The following is a 25,099-nucleotide window of genomic DNA, read 5'->3' on the forward strand; positions in this document are numbered from 1 at the left end:
GACAGGCATCCCCAGTAATGAGACACAGTGTGCACGTGTGGACAGACATCCCCAGTAATGAGACACAGTGTGCACGTGTGGACAGACATCCCTAGTAATGAGACGCAGTGTGCACGTGTGGGACAGGCATCCCCAGTAATGAGACGCAGTGTGCACGTGTGGACAGACATCCCCAGTAATGAGACGCAGTGTGCACGTGTGGGACAGACATCCCCAGTAATGAGACGCAATGTGCACGTGTGGACAGCCATCCCCAGTAATGAGACACAGTGTGCACGTGTGGACAGCCATCCCCAGTAATGAGACACAGTGTGCACGTGTGGGACAGACATCTCCAGTAATGACACAGTGTGCACGTGTGGGACAGACATCCCCAGTAATGAGACGCAGTGTGCACGTGTGGACAGGCATCCCCAGTAATGAGACACAGTGTGCACGTGTGGACAGACATCCCCAGTAATGAGACGCAGTGTGCACGTGTGGGACAGGCATCCACAGTAATGAGACACAGTGTGCACGTGTGGACAGACATCCCCAGTAATGAGACACAGTGTGCACGTGTGGACAGACATCCCCAGTAATGAGACATAGTGTGCACGTGTGGACAGACATCCCCAGTAATGAGACGCAGTGTGCACGTGTGGACAGGCATCCCCAGTAATGAGACACAGTGTGCACGTGTGGGACAGACATCCCCAGTAATGACACAGTGTGCACGTGTGGACAGGCATCCCCAGTAATGAGACGCAGTGTGCACGTGTGGACAGACATCCCCAGTAATGAGACGCAGTGTGCACGTGTGGACAGCCATCCACAGTAATGAGACACAGTGTGCACGTGTGGACAGACATCCACAGTAATGACACAGTGTGCACGTGTGGGACAGGCGTCCCCAGTGTGTACGTGGGCCATGGTAGTGCTGCAGAGAGACACACGTAGGAGGGTAGGGATCTCAGGAGGCAGCTCAGCCTGGTGGAGAGGCCCTTGGCTTCTCCCTGTTTTGGCTCTGCAGTCCCCTCTTTGCCCCAGCTTGCTTTCTATATAGATGAGGATGCCGCAGTCCTGGTGATTCGGCTGGGAATTAGGGCCGCTCCAGGGGAAGCCCTGTGACCCTGCCTGGTGTGCAGGGGGGCACATGCTGTTGGGCCTGGAGACTGCTTTCTTGTTTTAGCTTCTTGATCGGCTCAGCTGTTGCTTTGTGAAATCCTGTGGAGGGTAGAAGGTGGAGAAAATAACTTTTCTTGGTGGCTTTTGATTATGTTGTTTGATTTTTAAAATTAATTTTTTTTAAAGATTTATTTTACCAACTTGAAAGAGTGACAGAGAAAGAGAGTGACAGAGAGATCTTCCCTCCACTAGTTTACTCCCCAAATAGCTGTGACAACTGGGCCTCAGCCAAGCTAAAACCGGAAGTCCAGAACCCCATGCAGGTCTCCCATGTGGGTGCAGGACCCCAGGTGCGTGGGGCCGTTACCCGCTGCCTCCCAGGCGCAGCGGCTGGAAGCTGGGTCAGAGCCTGATGTGGAGTGGCAGGACACGGTGATGCGGCCTGTGTGCCCCCAGCAGGCAGCTGAACCCGCTGTGACACAGCAGCCCCCACCCCTGCTTTTAATAAAGGAGGGTTTGGAATGATGTTCTAGAACTTGATACCCCAAAAGAAGGAAGTATTTCAGTGATGATTTGCTAGTAGAGCACCCTGGAGATTTCAAGTGAATGAAATATTTTGCAACCTGAAATCACGAGCGAAACTTTGGGCTAAGCATAGGAGATACAGAAACCACATGTAGTGGGCTTGATATTAGCAGTTTAAGAAATACCTGTTATGTTACTAGATTTTGTCTGAAAGCCTTGTTTTCATTTTTGAGATCCTGTATGAATTTGTTTATGAAGACAAGGATTTTTGTTTGGGTTTTTCTTCTTTATATCCAAGAGAAATTTCCAGATTGGAATGTCTTTGACATTTTCAGAGCTCTAGAAGCTTTTCACGAATTAGTAGTGGCTGTGACCCATAGACTCGTGGCGACGTCTGTGGATGTGCTGTGTGCACCTGCCCCTCATTCCGTTTCTTGATACGGTGGAGGTGGCTGTGCTGTGGCTTTTGCCCGGCTGCGTTTGAGGCCTCGTCTGTTGGTGGTCACACTTCAGAATCCTCACAGCCCCCCTTGAACCGCTCAGGTGTTAGACGGCGCCGACAGCCAGTACTCGGGCACGCAGATCGGACAAGCCCAGGACGAAGACGAGGACGCCGCCGATGTCTTCAGGAGCTCCTCCCTCGGTGGGTTCACGGAGGTGACCTGCGGCAGGGGGCTGTGATGCCTGCCTGGGGCCTCTTCACTTGACCTGTTTTCTGGATTGTAAATAGCAGATGGAAAGGGTCCTTTGGGGAGTAATCCTTTTCTTGAACTTTGTATACATCAGTGTGTTTTGCTGGAGCTGGGACTGACTGCCCCCTCTTGGTCTGTGCCTGTGCAGCCCTTCAGCAGGCACACTTACTGAGGAGCACGGGTCACAGCAGACAGCTGTCCGACAGCAGTGTCGAGAAGCTTGCCGCAAGAGACGAAGCTGCCGAACCCGGGGCGCAGGAGAGCAAGGTGAGGGCCGGCAGTGTCTGCGGCCCCGCTGGGTGAAGCCCAGCCCGCTGGCGTCTGCCTGGCTTATTGCCGTTCCCCTCTGGGCTTACTTCCCCTGTGAATGCCGACCTCTTCCCAGGCAGGCTCTTTCTGCCCTCCAGGTGCTGCCCGAATCCTCCCCACACAAAGCTTCCCTGCGCTCCGTGCTGCCCTGCTGCTCCCCTGCTGTGCGTGGGGTCGTGCGTGGACCTGCAGCGTCTTTCCTTGTTCCATTATGCTGTTTGTAAAACCTCCCCGTTTTCTGTAGCAGAAGTGTACTGACTTCCTGTGAGGGCCAGCAGTCAGGTGTCCCAGTCAGTCCCACCGGGCAGAATCGCTGTTGTGCTCCTGCGGTCTCTGCCGGGTGCCCACTGTACCTCCTGCCCCGGGCCGCCCCGGGCGCCGTCCGCTGCCTGCACTGCTTCCCATGCAGCCTTTCCGCCGGGTGCCCTCCCTGCGTGCCAGGCTGGTCCTCTGCCCTGGCCCGTGAAGTGTGATGCACTCCTCTGACCTGCTGTAATGGCTCAGATGTTGGCTTAGCGGACTAAGGATTTTGTCTTTTGGTCACAAGGCAGACAGACATCAGTTTCTCTTCTGCAGCCATGTCGAATCAAAGGTGACATAGGACAGTCTGCCGATGGTGATGCTGCCCCTCTCGTCCACTGTGTCCGCCTGTTATCTGCTTCGTTCTTGTTGACTGGCGAGAAGAACGGTAGGTGTGGACGATGGGCTGCCGGTTGCAGAGGTCAGCTCCGTGGCCTTGTTGTACTGTTTGGTCACAGCTGCAGAGGAAGTGCACTAAGGGGCCAGCTGGGGGGAGCTGAGGGGAGCGATGGGGTGGGTAGTTTACTGGGGCCAGTGTTGCTTTGAAAACTGAACGTCTGCTGCTTTGGGTCTGAAGGTGCTCGGTGTTCCCTTTGCAGTGCTGGTTCCAGACAGGGACGTGCGGGTCAGCGTGAAGGCCCTGGCCCTCAGCTGCGTAGGGGCAGCAGTGGCCCTTCATCCGGAGTCCTTCTTCAGCACGCTGTATAAAGCACCTCTTGACGCTGTGGAACACCGAGGTATGTTAGGAGGTCGTGTCCTCCTCCTCCATGTTTCACACAGTCTTGCCATTTTGGGTTTAGAACAGTGGTGTTTGAGCCTGTGTAATTCTCCATAAAACATGAGTAGTGCTGTTCTTAATTTCATGATAGGGTGCTCATTATTGAAACATACAACAAAAGCAGAGATCTGAGAACATTAAGAGCCAGTTTATGTGCCTGTTGGATTTAGACCTACAGTGCAAACTGCGTGTTCAAGGTTGGTCTGAGTCCCGCCCAGACGGTGGGGACAGAGATTGGGGGAGGCCTCGGCAGGCCCTGACTCCTGCTGTACACGGTTGGTGGGGAGGAGAGACCCTCTTGCCCCTCTCAAGGGAGTTTATGCTGGGCAAGTGTGCGGTGATTTAGTTTTTGAAATGTTTTTTTGAAATGAAACCTTAGATTGTTGTCTGACAGCCTGGTATTGTAATCTAAAAATCGGTTGTATTGGGGAGACATCAGCAACAGTCTAATGAATTTAGAATCCTTAACCTCCACCCCCAGTTTTTTTTTTTTAAGATTTATTTATTTGAAAAGCAGAGTTAGAGAGGAAGAGACAGACAGACAGACAGACAGACAGACACACACACACACACACACACACAGAGAGAGAGAGAGAGAGAGGTCTTCCATCTGCTGGTTCACTCCCCAAATGGCTTCAACAGCTGGGGCTGGACCAGGCCAGAGCCAGGAGCCAGGAGCTTCGTCCACGTCTCCCACATGGGTGCAGGGGCCTCCCAGTGACATTAGCAGGGAGCTGGATTGGAAGTGGAGCAGCTGTGAGTCACACTGGTGCTGGTAGCTTAACCGCTACACCACAATGCCAGCCTCTGTTTTTTCTAAACCACTGAGGGTTATTATAGTCATTTCTAGGTTTGGGAAGTACCACCCCATCCTCCCTGCCTCTTTTTTTCTTCTTGAGAAGTAAGCTTTTCTTTTGAGGTAGAGAGGTGATGGTGTGGGACTGTTCAGTGGCTGAGCTGTTTGTTTCCACAGAGGAGCAGTACATCTCAGACATCTTGAACTACATCGATCATGGAGACCCACAGGTCAGAGGAGCCACCGCCATTCTCTGTGGGACCCTAATCTCCTCCATCCTCAGCAGGTCTCGCTTCTGTGTGGAGGACTGGATGGGCACCGTTAGAACCCTGACAGGTAACGGCCAGGGCTTCACTGGGGGCTTCTAGATATCACTCCCAAGTTTAAGTTTACACGAAGATACGTTCATTACTTGTTCTTTGGTTAGGAAATACATTTTCTCTGGCGGATTGCGTTCCTTTGCTGCAGAAGACTTTGAAAGATGAATCTTCTGTTACTTGCAAGTTGGCTTGTACGGCTGTGAGGGTGAGCATACTCTTTTTTTTTTTTTTTAAAGATTTTATTTATTTATTTGAGAGATAAAGTTAAAGACAGAGGGAGAGACAGAAAGAAAGGTCTTCCATCTGCTGGTTCACTCCCCAAATGGCTGCAACAGCTGGAGCTGTGCCGATCCGAAGCCAGGAGCCAGGAGCTTCTTCCAGGTCTCCCACATGGTGCAGACCACATGGGTGACTGGCGCCGCAGGCAGAGGATTAGCCCACTCGCCACGGCGCTGGCCCTGAGCGTACTCTTGGGGAAAGCTGGGCACTGACCGTTACTCCAGCTCAACAGGAGCTTCCCAGGGTCTACCTGCACGTATTGCAGAGTTGTCAGCAGTGATGAATGCTGTCCATAAGTCAGATTTAGAAGTGAAATGCTGCCAATGGAGTTAAGGCTTAATACGTTCTAATTTAAGTTTTAATTCTCATAGTATTGGTTTGAAATATACATTTTCCTGAATGGTATATTTAGAAATAAACGTTGCTCATTGAGCGTAAAATCTGTTGAATTTTAAAATACCAAACCCATGGTATTATGTGAAAGGCAGCACTAGGAGTTGTCTAATGAGCCTCTTTGTGCCAGGTGGAATGTCCTGCCTCCTTTAGGGGGCAGCATGTGGAGCCTTTTTTTTTTTTTTTAATTTTTTTTTGCCAGGCGGAGTTAGACAGAGAGAGAATTATAGACAGAGAGAAAGGTTTTCCTTCCTTTGGTTCACTCCCCTAATGGCCGCTACGTCAATCTGAAGTCAGGAGCTGGGTGCTTCCTCCCAGTCTCCCATGTGGGTGCAGGGGCCCAAGCACTTGGGCCATCCTCCGCTGCCCTCCCAGGCCACAGCAGAGAGCTGGCCTGGAAGAGGAGCAACTGGGACAGAATCCAGCGCCCCGACCGGGACTAGAACCCGGTGTGCCGGCGCCGCAGGTGGAGGATTAGCCTGGTGAGCCGCGGCGCTGGCCATGTGGAGCCTGTGGCTGAGAAGCCACAGGTAGCCGGCCGACCACAGTTGCCACAAGACCCCACCCACTGTGAGATCTGGGGTGCATCGTGTGCCTCGGTCTCCTGGCCTGGCACAGTTTTCCTCCAGGCCCACGCGTTTGCCAAGTTGCAGTGTAGGATAGCGTCCCAGCTCACCTGATGGCTTGTGGGGCAAGGGATGGCAGCGGGAGGCCTGCCCTGTTCCCTTAGGCATCACATACACAGCGACACCAGGGAGTGACACTTGGTGTGGGTCCCTGGTCCTATCTGGGCTCTGTGTATGGCTGTGTTGAGTGGTCTCCCATTTCACCACAGAGAAATGGGTGTGAAATGTTTGAGATTTGAGGCCAAGAATTCCCACAGATGGAAATGGAAGGAAAGAAATAGTTACATGAAAGGGACATACTTGCCTTTTTTTTTTTTTTTTTTTTTTTGACAGGCAGAGTGGACAGTGAGAGAGAGAGACAGAGAGAAAGGTCTTCCTTTGCCGTTGGTTCACCCTCCAATGGCCGCCGCGGCCAGCGCGCTGCAGCTGGCGCACCGCGCTGATCCGATGGCAGGAGCCAGGAGCCAGGTGCTTTTCCTGGTCTCCCATGGGGTGCAGGGCCCAAGCACCTGGGCCATCCTCCACTGCACTCCCTGGCCACAGCAGAGAGCTGGCCTGGAAGAGGGGCAACCGGGATAGAATCCGGCGCCCCAACCGGGACTAGAACCCAGTGTGCTGGTGCCGCTAGGCGGAGGATTAGCCTAGTGAGCCGCGGTGCTGGCCCATACTTGCTTTTAAACTTGGATTTACTAAGGAAAAGTTTGTACCATGAAGGTTTCTGAGAAATGTGGGAAAAGTGCCGTATCCCTGTAGCAGTTAATAAAAGCACCACAAAACAGCAGTGTGTGCAGAGTGCCACGGTGCGTGGAGTGAGCCTGCCACTCTTCCCGGCCCGTGTCTTCCAGCATTGCATCGCGAGCCTGTGCAGCAGCAGCTACAGCGACTTGGGCTTGCAGCTGATCATCGAGCTGCTGGCCCTGAAGAACAGCTCCTATTGGCTGGTGAGGACAGAGCTCTTGGAAACTCTTGCAGAGATCGACTTTAGGTAAGTGAGTCAGAGTAATTAGGTTTAAGGAACAAAAGCTCAGAACTTGGAGCTAAGCCAGTCCCGGGCTTGAGCTGAGTTGGAGTGAACAAGTCCCTGCAATTCGTGTAGGTTGTCCGTGGTCCTGTGTATGAGAAATCCAAGTGGTTTAGGAAGATGAGAGTGGTTTTCTCCTTCCCATTAACTTTTGCTGAACTTCACCCTATACTTGGAGTATTTATTTATTATTATTTATTTTTTATTTGAAAGGCATAGTTAGAGAGAGAGGTCTTCCATCTGCTAGTTCACTCCCCAAATGGCTGTAACAGCTGGGACTGGGCCAGGCCAAACCCAGGAGCCTAGAACTCCATCTGAGTCTCCAATATAGGTGGCAGGGAGCCAGGTACTTGGGCCATCTCCCACTGTTTTCCCAGGCGCATTTGCAGGGAACCATATCTGAAGTTGGGCAGCCGGGACTCGAAGCGATGCTCACAGGGGCTATTGGAGTTGTAGGCAGCAGCTTAACCCGTTGTAGCACATGCTGGCCCCATGTACCTGGAATGTTTAAATTAAGGTGGAGCAGTGGACTTTCTGATGATCTAGATGGTGGGAATAAATGAGCCCTGATTTTTAAAAATTTTATTTTATACCTTTTCTTGTGGCTCAGTGGGCTAAGCCACTGCTTGGGTCACCTGCACTCTGACCAGTATCTCTGGTTCCATACTGCCACCTCTGCTTTCAATCTAGCTTCCTGCAGAGCCTGTCCTAGGAGGCAGCAGATGAAGGTTCAGTTACTTGAGTTCCTGCCACGTCCATGGGAGACCCTGACTTTGGCCTGGCTCAGCATTGGCTGTTGCAAATGTCTGAGGAGTGAACCATTGAATGAAAGATAATCTCTCCCTCTCTCTCTGCCTTGCAAATAAGTTAAAACAAACATTTTTAAATTTTAGCTTATGTTGAGTTTTAAAAATTTTTTGGCTGGCGCCGCGGCTCACTAGGCTAATCCTCTGCCTTGTGGCGCCAGCACACCAGATTCTAGTCCTGGTCGGGGCGCCGGATTCTGTCCCGGTTGCCCCTCTTCCAGGCCAGCTCTCTGCTGTGGCCTGGGAGTGCAGTGGAGGATGGCCCAAGTGCTTGGGCCCTGCACCCCATGGGAAACCAGGAGAAGCACCTGGCTCCTGCCTTCGGATCAGCGTGGTGCACCGGCCACAGCGCGCCAGTCGCGGTGGCCATTGGAGGGTGAACCAACGGCAAAAGGAAGACCTTTCTCTCTGTCTCTCTCTCTCACTGTCCACTCTGCCTGTCAGGAAAAAAAAAAATTTTTTTTTTCAAGTTTTTTAAAGGCAGAATTAGAGAAGAGAGAGAGAAATATTTTCTATCTGCTGGTTCACTCACCAAATGCCTGCACTGCTGGGGCTGGGCCAGGCTGAAACCAGGAACCAGGAGCCTCATCTGGGTCTCCCACGTGGGTGGCAGGGGCACCAGATTTGGGCTGTCTTGTGCTGCTTTCCCAGGCACATTAGCATGGAGCTAGATTGGAAGTGGGGCAGCTGGCATTCAAACTGGTGCCATATGGGATACTGGCATCTCGCGTGGTGGCTTAACTCACCAAGCCACAACACTGGCCCCTTTAATTTTTAAATCCTTATTTATTTATTTTCGATTTATTTGAAAGAGATCTTTTGAAATAGTGATGTTTATTTTCAGAAAGACAATTTACCAAGTACTATCTTTTTGAGCCTTACTGAGAGGAATGTCCATTCGGTTAATTTGAAACTACCGCTCTGTTGTGTCCTTTTGCACCTGCGCGCCGAGCCCCTGTGCCGTGCTGTGTCACATCCTGCAGGTGTTGTGGCGTGTGTGCAGAGCGCTGAGGACAGTGTCCCCCTTGTGTTCCTCCCCAGGCTGGTGAGCTTTCTGGAGGCGAAAGCCGAGAGTTTGCATAGAGGCGCTCACCATTACACAGGGGTAAGCAGCTTGTGCTCGCGCGGCCGAGTTGACCTCCCGGGACCTGGGCTTTCCTGGTGCTGTGGGGTGTCTGAGTGCACTCGTGTGCTGGGTGCTTTTCAGACACAGGTCACACCATGCAAGCTGTGGCACGGCGTGGGTTTAAGACTGGTAACCTTGAGATCTTTGCCACTAGCTTTCCAAAAATATTGTAGCCAAATTTGATCAACTACAGAGATGATCTGTTTTTATCATCCTTCTCTTAAAAGCTTTTAAAACTGCAAGAACGAGTGCTGCATAATGTTGTCCTCCATCTGCTTGGGGACGAAGACCCCCGGGTGCGACGTGTTGCTGCAGCGTCCTTGATAAGGTACGTCAACCAGTGTCTGTCTCTGGGCACCTTTGGGCGAACCACTGCGTGGGCTGCTAATAGGAAGAGCGGGAAGAATGCAGAAGCTCTAGGGAGTGCTGAGTCTTTGGGGCTCAGTTTCAGTCATTTTACTCTGAAACTGTCAAAAAAAGTACTCACTGCCATCAGAATCTGAAATGACAATAAAAACAAAAAGCAAAATCCGAGCCTTGCATCTAAAAAGCAGTGCACTTTCATTGTCGCGACTGGGGAGAATGCGGAGTAACTCAGAAGGAAGTGCAGCTCAGCTTCAGCCCTGCGCTGGAGGTGACCACTGGGAGCAGGGGGGAGGTGGGAGGGAGCGCAGTGAGTGTTACCTGCTTCCTTACGTAAAGCACACTTACTTTTATGTTAGGCTTGTCCCAAAGCTGTTTTACAAGTGTGACCAAGGACAGGCGGACCCAGTAGTGGCCGTGGCAAGAGATCAAAGCAGTGTTTACCTGAAACTTCTCATGCACGAGACACAGCCTCCTTCTCACTTCTCCGTTAGCACCATAACCAGGTACGCGCAGCGCTGTCCTTCTCGGACGCCTTTCCGTAGGCCGTGTTTACGGAAGCACACTTTGGACCAGGACGTCTCGGGGGGTCGTCCTGCCTGGTGGCTGTTGGTCTTTCTCAGGGTGTGGCACAGCACCTCTGTACGAAAGCCCTGCTTGGGGCACACAGCAGGGGTGATGTGCGTCTTCTGGTGAGTCCGTGGCATTATGTCTGACTCTCGTGTGTCACCTGAAAGCTTGCCCATTAGAGTTCGTGTCCTCCTGAAGAGGATGGCATGCTGTCCTGCCCGTGGTTTTCAGGGCTGTTGAGTGTGGTGACATAACGGCCACACCACCTTGCTCTCTTCTCAGTCTCAGCTGAGTAGAGCAGAAATGCTGTAGCAATTTAGAGTTTTCTCTGTTTGTCAGTGCTATTTTAAAAATTAGCTTTATCTGATAATGTCTTTTCTACTGAGTGGCAATTTTTTAAAAAGCAGTGAAACTGAAAAATAATGATCATCTGCTGCTTGTTTCCTGCATTCAGATCTCAGCTTGTCAAATTTTGAAGTCAGTATTTCTGAATAAATATCACCTTTTTCATGTGAAGACTGCTTATGAAAAGCAGAACACATGGAGGTCACTGCGTGGTCACCTTAGTGTTTTCCTCTTGGGGAATTTCATTTGTTTATCCTCAGAACTGGCACCTTCCTCTCTTTGAAGATTCAGGAAAATACTCCTTTAGGATAAGTCGAGGCAGTGTATGGAGCTGACCAGAGGGTTGCTGACGACAGGACGAGCTCCATGTCCCTGGAGGGTGGCCCCAGGCTGCGCCCGCCTCGGCCAGCTCCCACTCAGCCGTGCCTCAGCCAGCTCCCTGCCGTGTCTGTGTGCTGCTTGGCTGCCCCCTGTCAGGGTTTCTGCGTGAAGAGAAAATCACGTTGTCCTGAGCTTTGTTGTCGGGTGTCTCTGGGCACAAAAGTGAACCAAGAGTGAGCTCCCCGTGGGCGTCCTTTAGACAGTGGGGAACAGAATCTGTGTATGATCATGCTGGCGATAGAAGGTGACGCAGGGTTGGAATACCACGTGGCACTGTGTGCACTCGGGAGCGCAGGAGGGGCTCGCTTTCATCTTGGAGTCAGGCGAGTTTCCAGGCGTCCTTTTAGCTTAAAGCTTGAAGAACTGGTGAGTCTGGGAGGAGAGCGAGACCCCACTGGGGCAGCGCAAGGCGGGAAGCGGTAAAGCCAGCCCCTTTACAGAGTAGAGACCGAATTCACTTCTGGTTTCTCTTTCACTTAGAATTCGAGACTGCTTTAACTTCTTTTAGCTTGTACTCTTAAACTTGGAATGCCTTTTGGCCTTTTAAAATGTCATACGGTCCTATAGAAGATGTTGTCTCCATGCTTTTCTTTTAGAGTATACAGGGGCTACAGCTTACTGCCAAGCATAACCGACGTCACTACGGAGAATAACCTCTCGAGGGTCATCGCCGCGGTCTCTCACGCGCTCATCACGTCGACCACGCGGGCACTCACAGTACGTGTTGCTCAGTCGGTCTTGGGAAGTGAGTTTCAGTAGACATTCTGGTGGCTGTGTGGTAGTCCCTGGGGGGATGCTGGCGTGAGTGCCTGCTCTCTGAGGCTCCCATGAAATAGCATTTGAGGAACAGAATCTTGGCGTATTCCTACAAGATCAATGGAGATGGATGTTTTTTGAGTATTAAAGTAATACATACTTGTCTTTAAAATTTCAGCTAATTTAGAAATGCATAAAATAAAAACTACCATAATTTGAATTGGTAAGAAATTTAAAATACCTCCAATATTGGTGTGGGCATTTAGCCGTGCCACACGTTGGATTGCCTGGGTTCCCTGCCCAGCTCCAGCTGCTGCCTCCTGCCTCCTGTAGACCCTGGGTGGCAGCAGTGATGGCTCAAGTCACTGGGTCCCTGCCACCCAAATGGGAGACCTGCATTGGGTTTCTGGCTTCGGGCTTCAGTCTGGCCCAGCCCCAGCTGTTTTGGCTTTTGAGGAGTGAACCAGTGGATTGGATACGAACACTCTTTCTTTGCTTTTCAAAAAACAAAACAGAAAAACAAAATACTGTCGCTCCCCCTCTTCGTGGAGGAACGACACAGGACCCTGCGCTGTTCTTTTGTCTGCTCGGCCCTCCCCGGGTTTGCTGCTGGTTCTTCCCGGGTTGGCTACTGTCCCTTCCACCTCCGTGGAAGGGCGGTTCCCCCTGGCCACTTTCCCCACTTCCGCAGGGGAGCGGCACACCGCCGGCCGGCTCTCTCGGGGGCTGCACAGGTGTTCCCCTTAGATGTTCCCCTTAGATGTTCCTGGTGCATGCCGTCTCTCTCCTCCTTTATAGTCCTCCTCTGCCAATCCCAACTCGGCTGCCCACACGCCGAGCACGCTGCTCTCCTCCAATCAGGAGCAAGTCCTACAGTTTATTGGCTGAACTGGAGGCAGCTGTGTAGAAGCTGTTTTCTTCTCTCCCAGCGCCATATTGTGGGAGAGCAGATGCATAGAATAAGTCTTAATTCCAGTAACTTAGTCTAGTCCGAGTTGCTCCCCACAAATACCTTTAGTATCATTGACTCAGACCTTGTAAAATATAGTAAGGGAAAGAAGTATGAACTGCCAACAGACATTTTTGTATGAGTATCATATCTTTTAATTCCCTCTCCATGAACTTTTTGAATCCTCTTGCAGAATTAACTACATCATTATTTGTTATGCTGAAATTGGAAAAAAGCCATTATGTTCCAGAATCCAAGAGTGATTCTGGTTCAGATTAAGTTCCATACACATCATAGTGTACTGTACTCTTTTTATTTTTAAAGAGTTGATTTATTTTTATTTGAGAGGTAGATTTACAGACAGTGTGAGGGAGAGACAAGGAAGGGTCTTCCTTCTGTTGGTTCACTCCCCAAATGGCCACAATGACTGGAGCTGCGCCAGTCTGAAGCCAGGTGCCGAGTTTCTTCCAGGTCTCCTACATGGGTGCAGGGGCTCAAGCACGTGGGCCATCTTCCACTGCTTTCCCAGGCCACAGCAGAGAGCTGGATGAGAAGAGGAGCAGCCGGCACTAGAACCCGGCACCCATATGGGATGCCGGCACTGCAGGCGGAGGATTAACCTACTGCGCCATAGTGCTGGCCCCACTGTGCACCTCTTAATATGGTGCTTTGGAGAACTTTCAAGGTTATGAAGAGATGAGTAAAAAAGGCTGAGTGTTTGGGCAGGTGAGATAATATTTGCATAAGTACATTCCTCACATACTCAGAAAAGTTGCTGGCAGAAAATTGCCAAAATGAATTTCAGATTGTGAATGATGGAACATTACACAAAAGTGGTACTGATTCTAGTTGCCAAATGAAACCTTTTCATTTATTGTATGTGACAGAAGAAATAGTTGCATGTTAGATAACTAAGATTTGGGTGTCTTTTTTTTTTAAGATTTATTTATTTATTTATTTGAAAGGCAGAGTTAGAGAGAGCAGAGAGAGAAAGAGAGGTCAGTCTTCCATCCTCTGGTTCACTCCCCAAATGGCCTTAATGGCTGGAGATGCACTGATCCTGAGCCAGGAGCTTCTTCCGGGTCTTCCATGTGGGTACAAGGGCCCAAGGACCTGGGCCATCTTCTTCTGCTTTCCCAGGCCACAGCAAGGAGCTGGATCAGAAGTGGAGCAGCTGGGACTAGAACGGGTACCCATATGAAATGCTGGCACTGCAGGCAACTACCTTAACCTGCTATGCCACAGCTCCGGCCTCCTGGCTGAGTTTGATATTTCAATAACCATCTCTCAAATCTTAAATTTGCTCAAGGAATTGTAAATTCTATGTGTTTATTTTTATTGTGGCCTACCTGGGTCAGGCACAGTTCTAGGCTTGGGATATAAAAACATACGAGATTCCTGCTCTGATCGTTCTTGGCGTCTGACCAAAGAGATCAACACTGATGAGCTACAGCTGAGGTTTTTTTTCTGTTTTTTTTTTTTTTTTTTTTTTTTTTTGACAGAGCGGACAGTGAGAGAGAGAGACAGAGAGAAAGGTCTTCCTTTGCTGTTGGTTCACCCTCCAATGGCAGGAGCCAGGTACTTATTCTGATCTCCCATGGGGTGCAGGGCCCAAGCATTTGGGCCATCCTCCACTGCACTCCCTGGCCACAGCAGAGAGCTGGCCTGGAAGAGGGGCAACCAGGACAGAATCTGGCGCCCCTACCGGGACTAGAACCCGGTGTGCCGGCGCTGCAAGGCAGAGGATTAGCCTAGTGAGCCACGGTGCTGGCCGGTTGTTGTTTTTAAAGATTTATTTCTTTATTTGAAAGGCAGAGTTACAGAGATGGAGAGAGAGGGAGAGGGAGATACAGAGAGGTCTTCCATCTGCTGGATCCCTCCCCAGATGGCTGTAATGGCCGGAGCTGAGCCATGCCGAAGCCAGGAGCCAGGAACTTCCTCCGGGTTTCCCATGCAGGTGGCAGGGGCCCAAGGACTTAGGCCATCCTCTGCTGCTTTCCCAGGTGCATTAACAGGGAGCTGGATCAGAAGTGGAGCAGCCAGGACTTGAACCAGTACGCCACCACACCGGCCCCTAAAGCTGAGCTCTTAAGGGTGCTTGGGGCCAAACTGGGGTGGGTAGGCGAGGAGAGTGGCAGAAGAACCTTCCGCTTCAGCAGAGCTGGTGGCACAGGGCAGTGGACACACCAGGCAGGAGGAGGCGCCAGGCAGGAGGAGCTGCACCATCGCTGGCTTCTGTTTATTGGGCTCCTTACACCTGTGGCTGGGTTTTTAAAGTGTGAATTTGCACCGCTGTAGGACAGCTGCTCTGTGGTTATTAGTCACAGTTCGCAGTTTTCTTTTCATTGTACTTTTTATAAAGAGCAAGAGGCCAGCGCCGCAGCTCAACAGGCTAATCCTCCACCTTGCGGTGCCGGCACACCGGGTTCTAGTCCCGGTCGGGGCGCCGGATTCTGTCCCGGTTGTCCCTCTTCCAGGCCAGCTCTCTGCTGTGGCCAGGGAGTGCAGTGGAGGATGGCTCAAGTCCTTGGGCCCTGCAGCCCATGGGAGACCAGGAGAAGCACCTGGCTCCTGGCTTCGGATCAGTGCGGTGCGCCGGCTGCAGCGCACTGGCCGTGGTGGCCATTGGAGGGTGAACCAACGGCAAAAGAAAGACCTTTCTCTCTGTCTCTCTCTCTCACTGTCCACTCTGCCTGTCAAAAAAAAATTATTTATATATATATATATATAAAGAGCAAGAAGAGGCTCAATTTAGCGCGGCTTTGTGGGGTTTGGGAGTGACTCTGTCGTTCCTTCCCTCTGTAGTTCGGATGCTGTGAAGCTCTGTGTCTCCTTTCAGCGGCCTTTCCGGTGTGCACCTGGAGTTTAGGCTGGCACTGTGGGTACGTGTGTCCTCACCGTGTGGCTGTGCACGGCTACGCCTTACAGACAGTTAGCGTTCTCCCTTTTCTCCCCTGCTCGTTTATCAGTTCGGTGTTTGGAGGACTGTCTGGCGGGATACTGGTTCTGCTCTGCGCTGCGGAATGTGTGTGTGCTGTTGGCAGACGTGGGGTGCACTGAGATTCCAGGGAGTGCCGGGTCTTGGGGAGTGACGCGAGGCTGTGAGCTGCAGGGCCGTGGGAGGGACGTCTCATAGCTGGCGCAGACTTTTCAGAACTATTCCCTGTGTGTTAGAATTTGGAAAGATTGTTTGGTTTACAGTCAGATGTGACCTGTCGTAGGGAATTAGGATGAGTGACGAAGGTATCACGTAGGAACCATTGCACTTCTGTCACCAGTTTTCGCTTGCAAACCGTTTTCACCCAGTCGATGGCCTGGTGGCACCTGTGAAGCCACGTCCAGTGTCCTGCACCAGGAAGGCGCAGGCTTTCCTTCTGTGTGCTGGACACTGAGGACCAGCTAGGTGTGAGAGCAGTCTGCGGGTTTCTTGTGTGTGCAGCTGTATGGCCAGCTCACGTTTGCCTGAAGTGGATTGCGCTGTTTGGCTTAGAAGGAACACTTTCCTACTTTGCGCAGGTACTGACTGAGCAGCGGCGTGTCTGGCCATGGGTCCAGCATAGACTCAGCTGAAAGACAGTCACAATTTCAGCAGAGTAAAACAGTTCCAATACTTTCAATCAGTTCTGTGTGATCTCGTTTCTCAAGTGATTTTCAGAGCTGTCATTGCCAGGGAAGACGTGAGTTGACTGACGACCGTAGAGGCAGTCTGAGTGGATGGAATGTGTATGGCTCGCTCTTCTCCGGGCTTCCTAAGAGGGAACAGCCTGCTCGCTGGAGCGTTTCTGTAACTTGACCTTGAGAACGTCTGCTTCCAGAGTGCCCCCTCTGAGTGCCGCCGACGAGTCCAGGAAGAGCTGCACCGTTGGCATGGCCACCATGGTCCTCACGCTGCTGTCGTCTGCCTGGTTCCCACTGGACCTCTCGGCCCACCAGGACGCTCTGATTGTGGCTGGGAACCTGCTGGCAGGTACACGCGCCGCGGCGCACTCCGGGTTCCTCCGCCTGCCGAGCGCGGGAGGGAACACGGGCAGCGGCCGTGCCGGTGGTAGTTGTTTCTCCAGCAGCATCTCGGGTGCTGCCTGCAGGCACGCGTTCTGTGCGGCCCATTTCAGAGTCGCCTTTTTCCCATTCAGCTGACCGTGGGCGGGGTCGTTTTGAATTTGGTTTAGTGGGTATCGTATCTCAGGTAGTGTCTCAGGCCTGGGCTTGAAGAAAAGTGTCAAGTGTGGGCCCCTTTCTCAAGGTGACGGTGGATTGGTGGGGCATGCACGTGGACAAAAGCGCAGTGGCAGTGCAGACTGGCACGTTGTCTAGTTCATGGCGTGCGGGAAAGGCACGCCAGACAGGGCATGGCACGTGAAACGCCTGGGGATGTGGGCAGCCAGTAGACTTCGGGGAACTGTAAATACACTGGATGTCGTGGGGGACGTGTCGTGAATGGAATGGGGAGTCTCCATTGTTGCGCCTGGGCTGATTCTGTTTGCCCTGGGAAGCCATTGGCGAGGTTTGTAGAAAGACCACACAGCTGACAGGATGTGGGGGGAGGAGACGGTAGGAGAGTTGGTTAGAGTTAGGTCTTAGTGTGGAGGTTGAGGCAGGAGAGAGGGTCTCAATCCAGATAACGGAAGAGACCGAAGCAGCAAAGGGGCAGAGCCAGCAGGGCCTGGGGCGAGTGACTTCACGTCCCAGGCAGGAGCATGTGGTGACATGCGGGGAAGCTGGGGACACCGGTTTTGCAGGGGAAGCGTCAGTTTCATGTTGACCTGCGCGTAGCCGTGGAGGCCAGGGACAGGTGTGGTGAGCTGAGTGACTGGCCCGCACGGTGGGAGGTGGGGGTGTGACACATGTGCTCCTGTCACAGCCAGCGCTCCCAAGTCTCTGAGAAGTTCCTGGACCTCCGAGGAAGAGGCCGGCTCTGCAGCCGCGAGGCAGGAGGAGGTGTGGCCAGCGCTGGGCGACCGGAGCCTGGTGCCCATGGTGGAGCAGCTGTTCTCCCACCTGCTGAAGGTGATCAACATCTGTGCTCACGTCCTGGACGATGTGGCGCCTGGGCCGGCAGTCAAGGTAGAGTCTTGCCAGTGAGGGTAACCGCCGTTTTCATACGGACTCCGAGATCCCTCGTCCCTTCCTTAATCTTTGCTTTCAGTGAGCAGAATTGCTCACACCGGGACTTGCATTTAGCATCAAACCTTGACCATCTACTCATCGTCTCTTTGGTATTACTTGTGAATCTTCCCTTCAGAGGGAAATAGCAGCTTTATGTTTCGGCTTTCAGCTTTAGCCAACAAGGCTCCCAATGGAAGTTGCTGGCTTACATACCTCATTTGCTCTCTCCGTAAATGTTGGCAAACTTGTGCTTTTCTGTGAAGTGCAGGTCCGTAAAAAGCCCCTTCAGAGCACAGTGGAGATAGCGTAGGTGGGCTCCCTTTTATTCGTGTGGGTGTAGAAGTTGCTGATCCTTTCCCACGTCTCTGTCATGGAGACGTGCCTCCAGCGCCACTCTGCTGCCACTGCTCAGTCTCCTCGCTCCCTTACCGCAAACTCCAGCGAAGTGGCTCTGCCTCCCGGCCTGAAGCCCAGAGCTTCCCACTGCCCTCGGAGGAACTTCTCTGGGAGGCTTCTTGGCCCTGAGCTGCCAGACTCTGTCCGTGCCTCGGCCATCTGTCTCTAAGCCCTGCCGGCATGATTTCTGCCGCCACACCCGCAGCAGGTCTTCCCCCGCAGATGTGTGCTCAGAGCTCAGCTGTCCTTCCACAGCTGCTCTCAGTGGCACCACCCCCATCGGGAGTGCTCTTTCCTACCTCTGTCCTGGCTCGCTTTCTCCTCACACGTGCTCTGTGCTGGCCCTCTGCGCTTTGGGCCAGTGCCACCCAGCAGCAGTGTCTGCAGGAGTGAAAATGCTCCCTGTCTACACCAGCCGGTACAGTGGCCACTGGGCTCCTGAAATGTGGCTGGTGTGACGCAGGAACTGACTTCCCTTTGCTCAGTTTTCATTAGATTCAACTGGCCACCTGTGGATAGTGGCTCATTATTGGACAGGGCAGCTTGAGGGAGTCAGGGCTGCCCCCTGTCTCAGTGGCTTTGGAACCGTAGCCCAGCAGGCCAGTGGACTCAGCATCCGTCCTGTTCTGCCAGGCTGGGAACGGAGCATTTGCACGCGCGACCCCTGTGCTTCCCAGCCAGATGCTTACAGAAACGTGCATGCGCAGCGCACACGGGCACCTGCGTGTGCACACACACCCTTCTCTGGTGCAGCATTTATCTCACTGTGCCCATTTTACAGACCAGGCTCAGAGGTGTAGGCTGCTGTCACAGAAGGCCGTGGCCCAGGTGACTTCGAAACAATGGAAATTTATTTCTCGTTGTGCCAGGCGGTCTCAGTGCTGCAGGTCCAGGTTCTCGGGGAAGCGTCTTGCTGTATCCTCAGGTGGCAGGAGGGCGAGGGAGTTGTGTTTTGTTTCTCTTTATAATGGAGCTAATCCCATTCCCAAGTTCTCCACCCTCATGGCCTGAGTTCTCCGGAACACCCTGTCCCCCGAGGCCGGCAGCTGTTGGGGGCCAGGATCTTGAGAGTGAATTGGGGAACACGGACACTGAGCCTTGAGCAGGCACTTTCATAGAGGAGGCAGGGCGTGAGCGGCAGAGCTGGGGTCTGTAGCCCCTGTCTGCGCCGCCTCATCACTGACTGGTCCTGCAGTGTGCTGCAGCGTGAGGGCCTCAGCAGCCAGCCCCTCGCATGCTGTGGGTCTGGAGGAATGTGTGGGTGTCTTGGGTGCACTGGGGCTGTCGACCTCTGGCTTTACTGCTTCCCAGCCGTCACTTCAGCCCTGAGTCTGCTTCCATGTTTGAAAATTGGAGTTTGAAATTCTGCTTTGCACCTGCGGCTGTGGGATGGTGCTGTGGCTCCCATGATTCCTTGCCATTGAGGGGACAGGCCTGGGGCTCCAGTGGCTTCAGGCCCTGCTAACTCTGTGGGCTTCCTGCATTTCTAGCCCATTCACTCTGAACCTCCGAGGAAGTTCTGGTTCATCCTGATGTGTACAGTTGTCACTGACTAACAATACGTAATATTTGCACAGTTTCTGAGCCTTTAAAATGTGGGTTTAAAGAACAGACTGAGTTGTGTGGGCGACTCCCTCAGGACGTGGTGACGCCGGGTCCTGCAGTTCTGTTTCTGGGTGACTGCTGCCCACCTGTGTGCCTTCTGTTTCAGGCAGCCTTGCCTTCCCTAACAAACCCCCCTTCGCTGAGTCCCATCCGGCGGAAAGGAAAAGAGAAAGAACCAGGAGAACAAGCCTCCGCTCCCTTGAGTCCCAGGAAGGGCGGTGAGGCCGGCGCAGGTAGGAGGTGGGGCCGGAGGGCGCTGTCTCGTGGAGGGGGCGGGTTTGCACTCACATCCCTGCCAGTGTCGATAGGATGGCTTGACATTTTTTGGAAATAAAATGCACAGCAGGGATTTTCCTGGGTGTTGCAGATATTAATAACTAACTACTGGGTTCGGTGTTGTGTTGTGAGCTAAGCCTCTGTCTGTGGTGCTGGCATCCCGAACGGGCTCCCGTTTGTGTCCTGGCTGCTCCTCTTCTGATCCAGCTCTCTGCTATGGCCTGGGAAAGCGCAGTGGAAGATGGCCCAAGTGCTTGGGCCCCTGCACCTGGAAGAAGCTCCTGGCTCCTGGGTCATATTGGCCCAGCTGCAGCAGCACATTTGGGGAGCGAACCAGCACAGAGGACAACGTGGCACTGAGGCTTCAGAGCAAACGTGAAAACAGATGCCTAAGCCGTACCTGGATTGCTCGTTCTTTTTTTTTTTTTTTGCAAGATTTATTTTATTTACTTGAAAGAGTAACTTGGATGGCTCCAAAGGCCAGGGCTGGGCCAGGCCAAAGCCAGGAAGCAGACACTCCATGCAGGCCTCCCCTGCTTTTCTGTTTGGCAGGGGACCAAACACTTGAGCCAACTTTTGCTGCTTTTTCAGTTGCAGTAGCAGGATTGGAAGTGGGGCAGCTGGGACTTGACCTGGTGCTCCTGTTGGGTGCTGGTGTCACAGGTGTTGGCTTAACCCACTGAGCTACAAAGCTGGCCCTGCTCTGCTTTTATTCCTAAGTTCTCTGGAACGCCCTGTCCTCCATGGGTTCTCAGTTCCTACTGACATTTCTTAGTCAATTTCTAATTACTTCTAATTAGGAAGTCAGGAGAAAGACTTTTTTTTAAGATTTATTTTTTAATTAATTGAAAGACAGAGTTACAGAGACAGGCAGAGACAGAGAGAAAAGTCTTCCATCTGCTGGTTCACTCTCCAGATGGCTGCAACGGCCGGAGCTGCTCCGATCAGGAGCCAGGAGCCTCCTCCAGGTCTCCCACATGGGTGCAGGGGCCCGAGGACTTGGGCCACCTTCTACTGCTTTCCCAGGCAACAGCAGAGAGCTGGATTGGAAGAGGAGCAGCCAGGACTCAATCCGGTGCCCACATGGGATGCCAGCGCTTCAGGCCAGGGCTTTAACCCACTGTGCCACTGCGCCGGCCCCAGGAGAAAGACTTTTCAAAATTGTTGTTGTCAGTAATCACTTTTAAACTTGGCAAGTTTTACTTTGATCTGAAAGTTAACTTTGTGTGTGTTTTTTAAGCCTCTAGACAATCAGATCCCCCAGGGCCCGTCACCACAAGCAAGTCCTCGTCCCTGGGGAGCTTCTGTCACCTTCCTTCGTACCTCAAATTACACGATGTCCTGAAAGCCACTCACGCCAACTACAAGGTACGCCTCAGCTGTGTGCACTGCGCAGAAGCGTGCTAATGGACTGCTGGTGTTGTCTTGGGATTTGCAGGCTGCAATGCACGTGTGCATAGGCACACACACCTTTGAATAAGGTAGCTTTAAGGATGGGAGTTACCATTAGTTTTCTCAAGTGTGTTGTTTAGTTTTGTAGCTTGTGTCAAAAAACATATTTTGAGCTTTCCTATTAGAGAAATTTTCTCTTTCATGGCGTATAGGTGTTGCGTTTGGGCTATCCAAGAGAACCTTACTTTCCGAGAGGCACTGGGACGTACGGTGGGACTTGGGGGTTGAATTAGGGAGAGCTGGTGTCCTGGATGCTGAGTCGGCTTTTCCGTTGTCCTTCTTGGGCTCTTGGTCCCCGCGTGGGAGGCTTGTCTGTTTGTTCGAAACTCCTTTTATTACCTCAGAAGCGCATGAAATTGGAAAAGTCTTTTAAAAGAATTTTAAAAATTTCATGTAGGAGCAGGTAATGTGTCATGGTGGGTAAAGCTGCCGCCTATGGTGCTGACATTCCATACTGTGCTGATTCAAGCCCAAGCTGCTCCACTTCAAATCCAGCTCTCTGCTGTGGCCTGGGAAAGCAGTGGAAGATGGCCAAGTCCTTGGGCCCCTGCACCTGCGTGGGAAGCTCCTGGCTCCTGGCTTCGGATCCGTGTAGCTCTGGCCGTTTGGAGAGTGAACCAGCAGATGGGAGACCTCTCCCTCTCTCTCTTTCTCTCTCTCTGCCTCTGCCTCTCTGTAACTCTGCCTTTCAAATAAATAAATAAATCTTTTTTTTTCTTTTTTTTTGAAAGGCAGAGTCAGACAGTGAGAGAGAGACAGAGAGAAAGGTCTTCCTTCCATTGGTTCACCCCCCAAGTAGCTGCTATGGCTGGCACATTGTGGCCGGCGCGCTGTGCCAATCCAAAGCCAGGAGCAGGTGCTTCCTCCTGGTCTCCCATGGGGTGCAGGGCCCAAGGACCTGGTCCATCCTCCACGGCACTCCCAGCCCACAGCAGAGAGCTGGACTGGAAGACGGGCAACCAGGACAGAATCTGGCGCCCCAACTGGGACTAGAACCTGGGGTGCTGGTGCCGCAGGTGGAGGATTAGCCTAGTGAGCCGCAGCGCCAGCCAATAAATAAATCTTCAAAAAAAAAAAATCATTTCATATAGATTTTGCACATTTCTTGATAGATAAGTCTCTAGATATTCTGTTGTTGTTTTTGATTGATTGATTTGCTTTGAAAAACAGAGTGACAGAGGGTCTTCTATATACTGGTTCACTCCCCAAATGGCTGCAACAGCTGAGACTGGACCAAGCTGAAACCAGGAGCCTAGAACTCCATTCTGATCTCCCACGTGGGTGGCAGGCATCCAAGTTCTTGGGCCATTTCTGCTGCCTTCCCAGGCACATTAGCAGGGAGCTGCATCAGAAGTGGAGCAGCCGGGACCCAGGCTGGCGCATTCCAATATGAGATGTGGTGCTCCAAGCCGCTGCCTAACCCACTGAGCCACAACACCTGCTCCTCGTCTGTTTTGTTATTAAAAGATACTTCTCATTAAAAAACAAAGTTGTAAGCCTCATATGGCTTCTTTCTGAAGGCTTTCGGTAATTATGAAGGATAAAAATCTTCAACTCACTTTACAAAAGCTTTGGGGCCTCAGTTTACCTGCCTGTTCCTCGCATTCTCATTCCCAAAGCAGAAGGTGCCCCTTAGCGAAGGCGTCTCTTCTCTGTTCCCAGCTCACCGCGTCTTCAGTTCTGGCCCCCTTCCTGTGCTCCCAGAGTGTCTGTCGCGTCTGTCATTGTCCTGCCTCAGCGTGCCAGCCTCCTAGAAGCTCTCGATGCCCGTGTTCTGCACCCTTTGCCTGTCCAGCTCGTGAGCTGCCGCGCGGCTGTTGGCACTGCTCCGTTCCTCTCCCCTGTGCGAGCTGCTGCGCGGCTCTTCCTCCCATGTGCGCGTAGCGCCTGCCTGCTGGCTTCTTTGATTTCCAGGTCTCCTCAGGACTTGTGCCGCGCCTGTCATGCCAGGGCTGTCCTACCAAGATGGGAGACAGGCCTTCCAGGGGCGCTGCACGCTGGAGGCATCCTGTCTTCTCTGAGAAGGAGGGATTGCTGTGCTGGCCAGTGGGGAGCCCCTCTCCCTGGGCTCTTGATCCCTGTGTGATGTCACCCCTCACCCGCACCTGGCGTCCCCTGTTGTCTCCCTGCTGGGTGCCTGTGCTCTCCCCAGGCCTGTTGGGCACACGCAGGTTGACTGTGGTGCAGCCATGGCTCAGATCCATATACACTTGCATCCTCTATGTCTGTCTCCCACTTGCTTCCTTTGCCTCTGCTCAGAGCATGTGTGCTCTCCTCACAGGGAGTTAGACTGAAGTTCACGGAGCAGACTTTTCTATCTGCCGGCATGCTTTTCCCAATGTTTTATTTTCACCTTTGTTCTTGTACATTATGTCTGTGGTTCTGACCCGTTCTTAGAGTCTGTAACATAAGGGGATTGCCGCATAGTTTAGTTACACTGAGTCCCTTAGACTATTAATAAGACAGAGTTAACATGTTGTTGTAGCCACACTGAACAATGGATCTGAATTTGATAATGGCTTCCCCTAGGGATCCTGGTATGTGTGAGATTAGGATTTTCGGTTTGTTAATATTCCACCTATCAGCACCTTGCTCGAAGCCTTTGAACATAACGGTATCTGGATAGCTACAAGGAGAATCTCCTTTCCCAGTAGTGAGTGTGCAGCCGCGCAGCCTCCGCTGAGATAGCCAGCATGTCGCAGCGCCGTAACCGAGTGCTGTCTCGTCCCTTCCCAAGGTGACCCTGGACCTGCAGAACAGCTCGGAGAAGTTCGGGGGGTTCCTGCGCTCCGCCTTGGACGTCCTCTCGCAGCTCCTGGAGCTGGCCACACTTCAGGACATCGGGAAGGTCTGTGCTTCGTCTGCCTCTGGAGCTGGCCCGGGCTCTCTAGGAAGGTGCAGGGAGCAGCAGCAGATTGGGAACACTGCCAGTCCCATCTCCTGTCCTGCGGCCTGGCCACGCGCCCCGCGAGGGAAGGTTCTGTTTGTATCCTGTTTGTTAGTTTGTTGCCATACATTAGCTTAGACCCAGTTTATTGTAGATAATTTGTGGGTTTAAAAATGTCCTTTATTTTCTTAATCGATCTTTTCCAGTGAAAGGGACAAATCAGGTTCCATGAGTGTGTGTGGCTTGTTCTTTGCTTCTAAGTGCAGTAACCTCCCGCCCTGCTCCTGTTCCATAATGAAAGTGCTTTAACAGCAAAGTTAGGACAATGCTGTGCGTTTTTTAATTGCTAGAGTTTCGCTAGACATGCTTTATTGTGTATAAATACGTGTTAACAAGTGTGTGTGCAGGACACACCATTTCAAGGTGAGTTACAGGTCACTGCCCCTTCCAAACAGGTGGATCTTTTGAAGTTTGCTTGTTTTCATCTCTAGACTTTTGTCCTTATCTTGATGCACAGAGGTTTTCCTAGTTTCCCTTGTGCGTTCTGCCATAAGACACGTTAGTGGATGCACACGTCATACCTAGTGGCTGTGTTGTGTACACCCGTCCCCTCAGAGCGGAGCTTATGCAGGGCCTTCCCGCCCGTCCTGTCGAGGCTCCCAGGACCCATGGCAGCATCAGCGTGCCATTTGCTTACTTGATTTCTGTGTCTTCAGTGCGTGCGGCCGTGCCTGGGGGACCACAGCAGTGAGTGAACACTGGTTGAGTGCATGGCGCGTGTCGGTTGTGTCAGGGCCATGCTGTCTGTGAGGGAGCTGCTGTCAGCCCATTTCATACCAGGATTTCGAGGGATACGAATTCTCAGGGCCAGATGAGTTCATGGCAGGGCCCAGCTTAAAGCCACAGCGTTTCAGCTCTTCTCTGCTGAACTGTGG

At 52.3% G+C, this 25,099-nt stretch overlaps 1 protein-coding gene across 5 annotated transcripts in view; it reads left to right on the forward strand.

The window, feature by feature from the left end:
* Positions 1-25,099, forward strand: part of HTT (huntingtin) — a 166,441-nt gene that overhangs the window by 68,071 nt on the left and 73,271 nt on the right. For all 5 annotated transcript variants that reach the window (XR_011386170.1, XR_011386171.1, XM_070067983.1 and 2 more), the window contains exons 13-29: positions 2,176-2,275; positions 2,473-2,591; positions 3,210-3,321; positions 3,533-3,670; positions 4,685-4,843; positions 4,935-5,032; positions 6,971-7,110; positions 8,994-9,057; positions 9,306-9,406; positions 9,801-9,947; positions 11,334-11,454; positions 15,248-15,324; positions 16,258-16,409; positions 17,304-17,506; positions 19,656-19,782; positions 21,066-21,193; positions 24,015-24,125. Coding sequence is in view for 3 of the 5 variants with exons in the window: in XM_070067983.1 (XP_069924084.1) it covers positions 2,176-2,275; positions 2,473-2,591; positions 3,210-3,321; positions 3,533-3,670; positions 4,685-4,843; positions 4,935-5,032; positions 6,971-7,110; positions 8,994-9,057; positions 9,306-9,406; positions 9,801-9,947; positions 11,334-11,454; positions 15,248-15,324; positions 16,258-16,409; positions 17,304-17,506; positions 19,656-19,782; positions 21,066-21,193; positions 24,015-24,125 (2,097 nt within the window). In the remaining 2 variants the exon portion in view is untranslated. The remainder of the gene's footprint in view (positions 1-2,175; positions 2,276-2,472; positions 2,592-3,209; positions 3,322-3,532; positions 3,671-4,684; positions 4,844-4,934; positions 5,033-6,970; positions 7,111-8,993; positions 9,058-9,305; positions 9,407-9,800; positions 9,948-11,333; positions 11,455-15,247; positions 15,325-16,257; positions 16,410-17,303; positions 17,507-19,655; positions 19,783-21,065; positions 21,194-24,014; positions 24,126-25,099) is intronic.

This window comes from Oryctolagus cuniculus, chromosome 2 (genome assembly GCF_964237555.1).
Source record: "Oryctolagus cuniculus chromosome 2, mOryCun1.1, whole genome shotgun sequence".
Lineage (NCBI taxonomy): Eukaryota > Metazoa > Chordata > Mammalia > Lagomorpha > Leporidae > Oryctolagus > Oryctolagus cuniculus.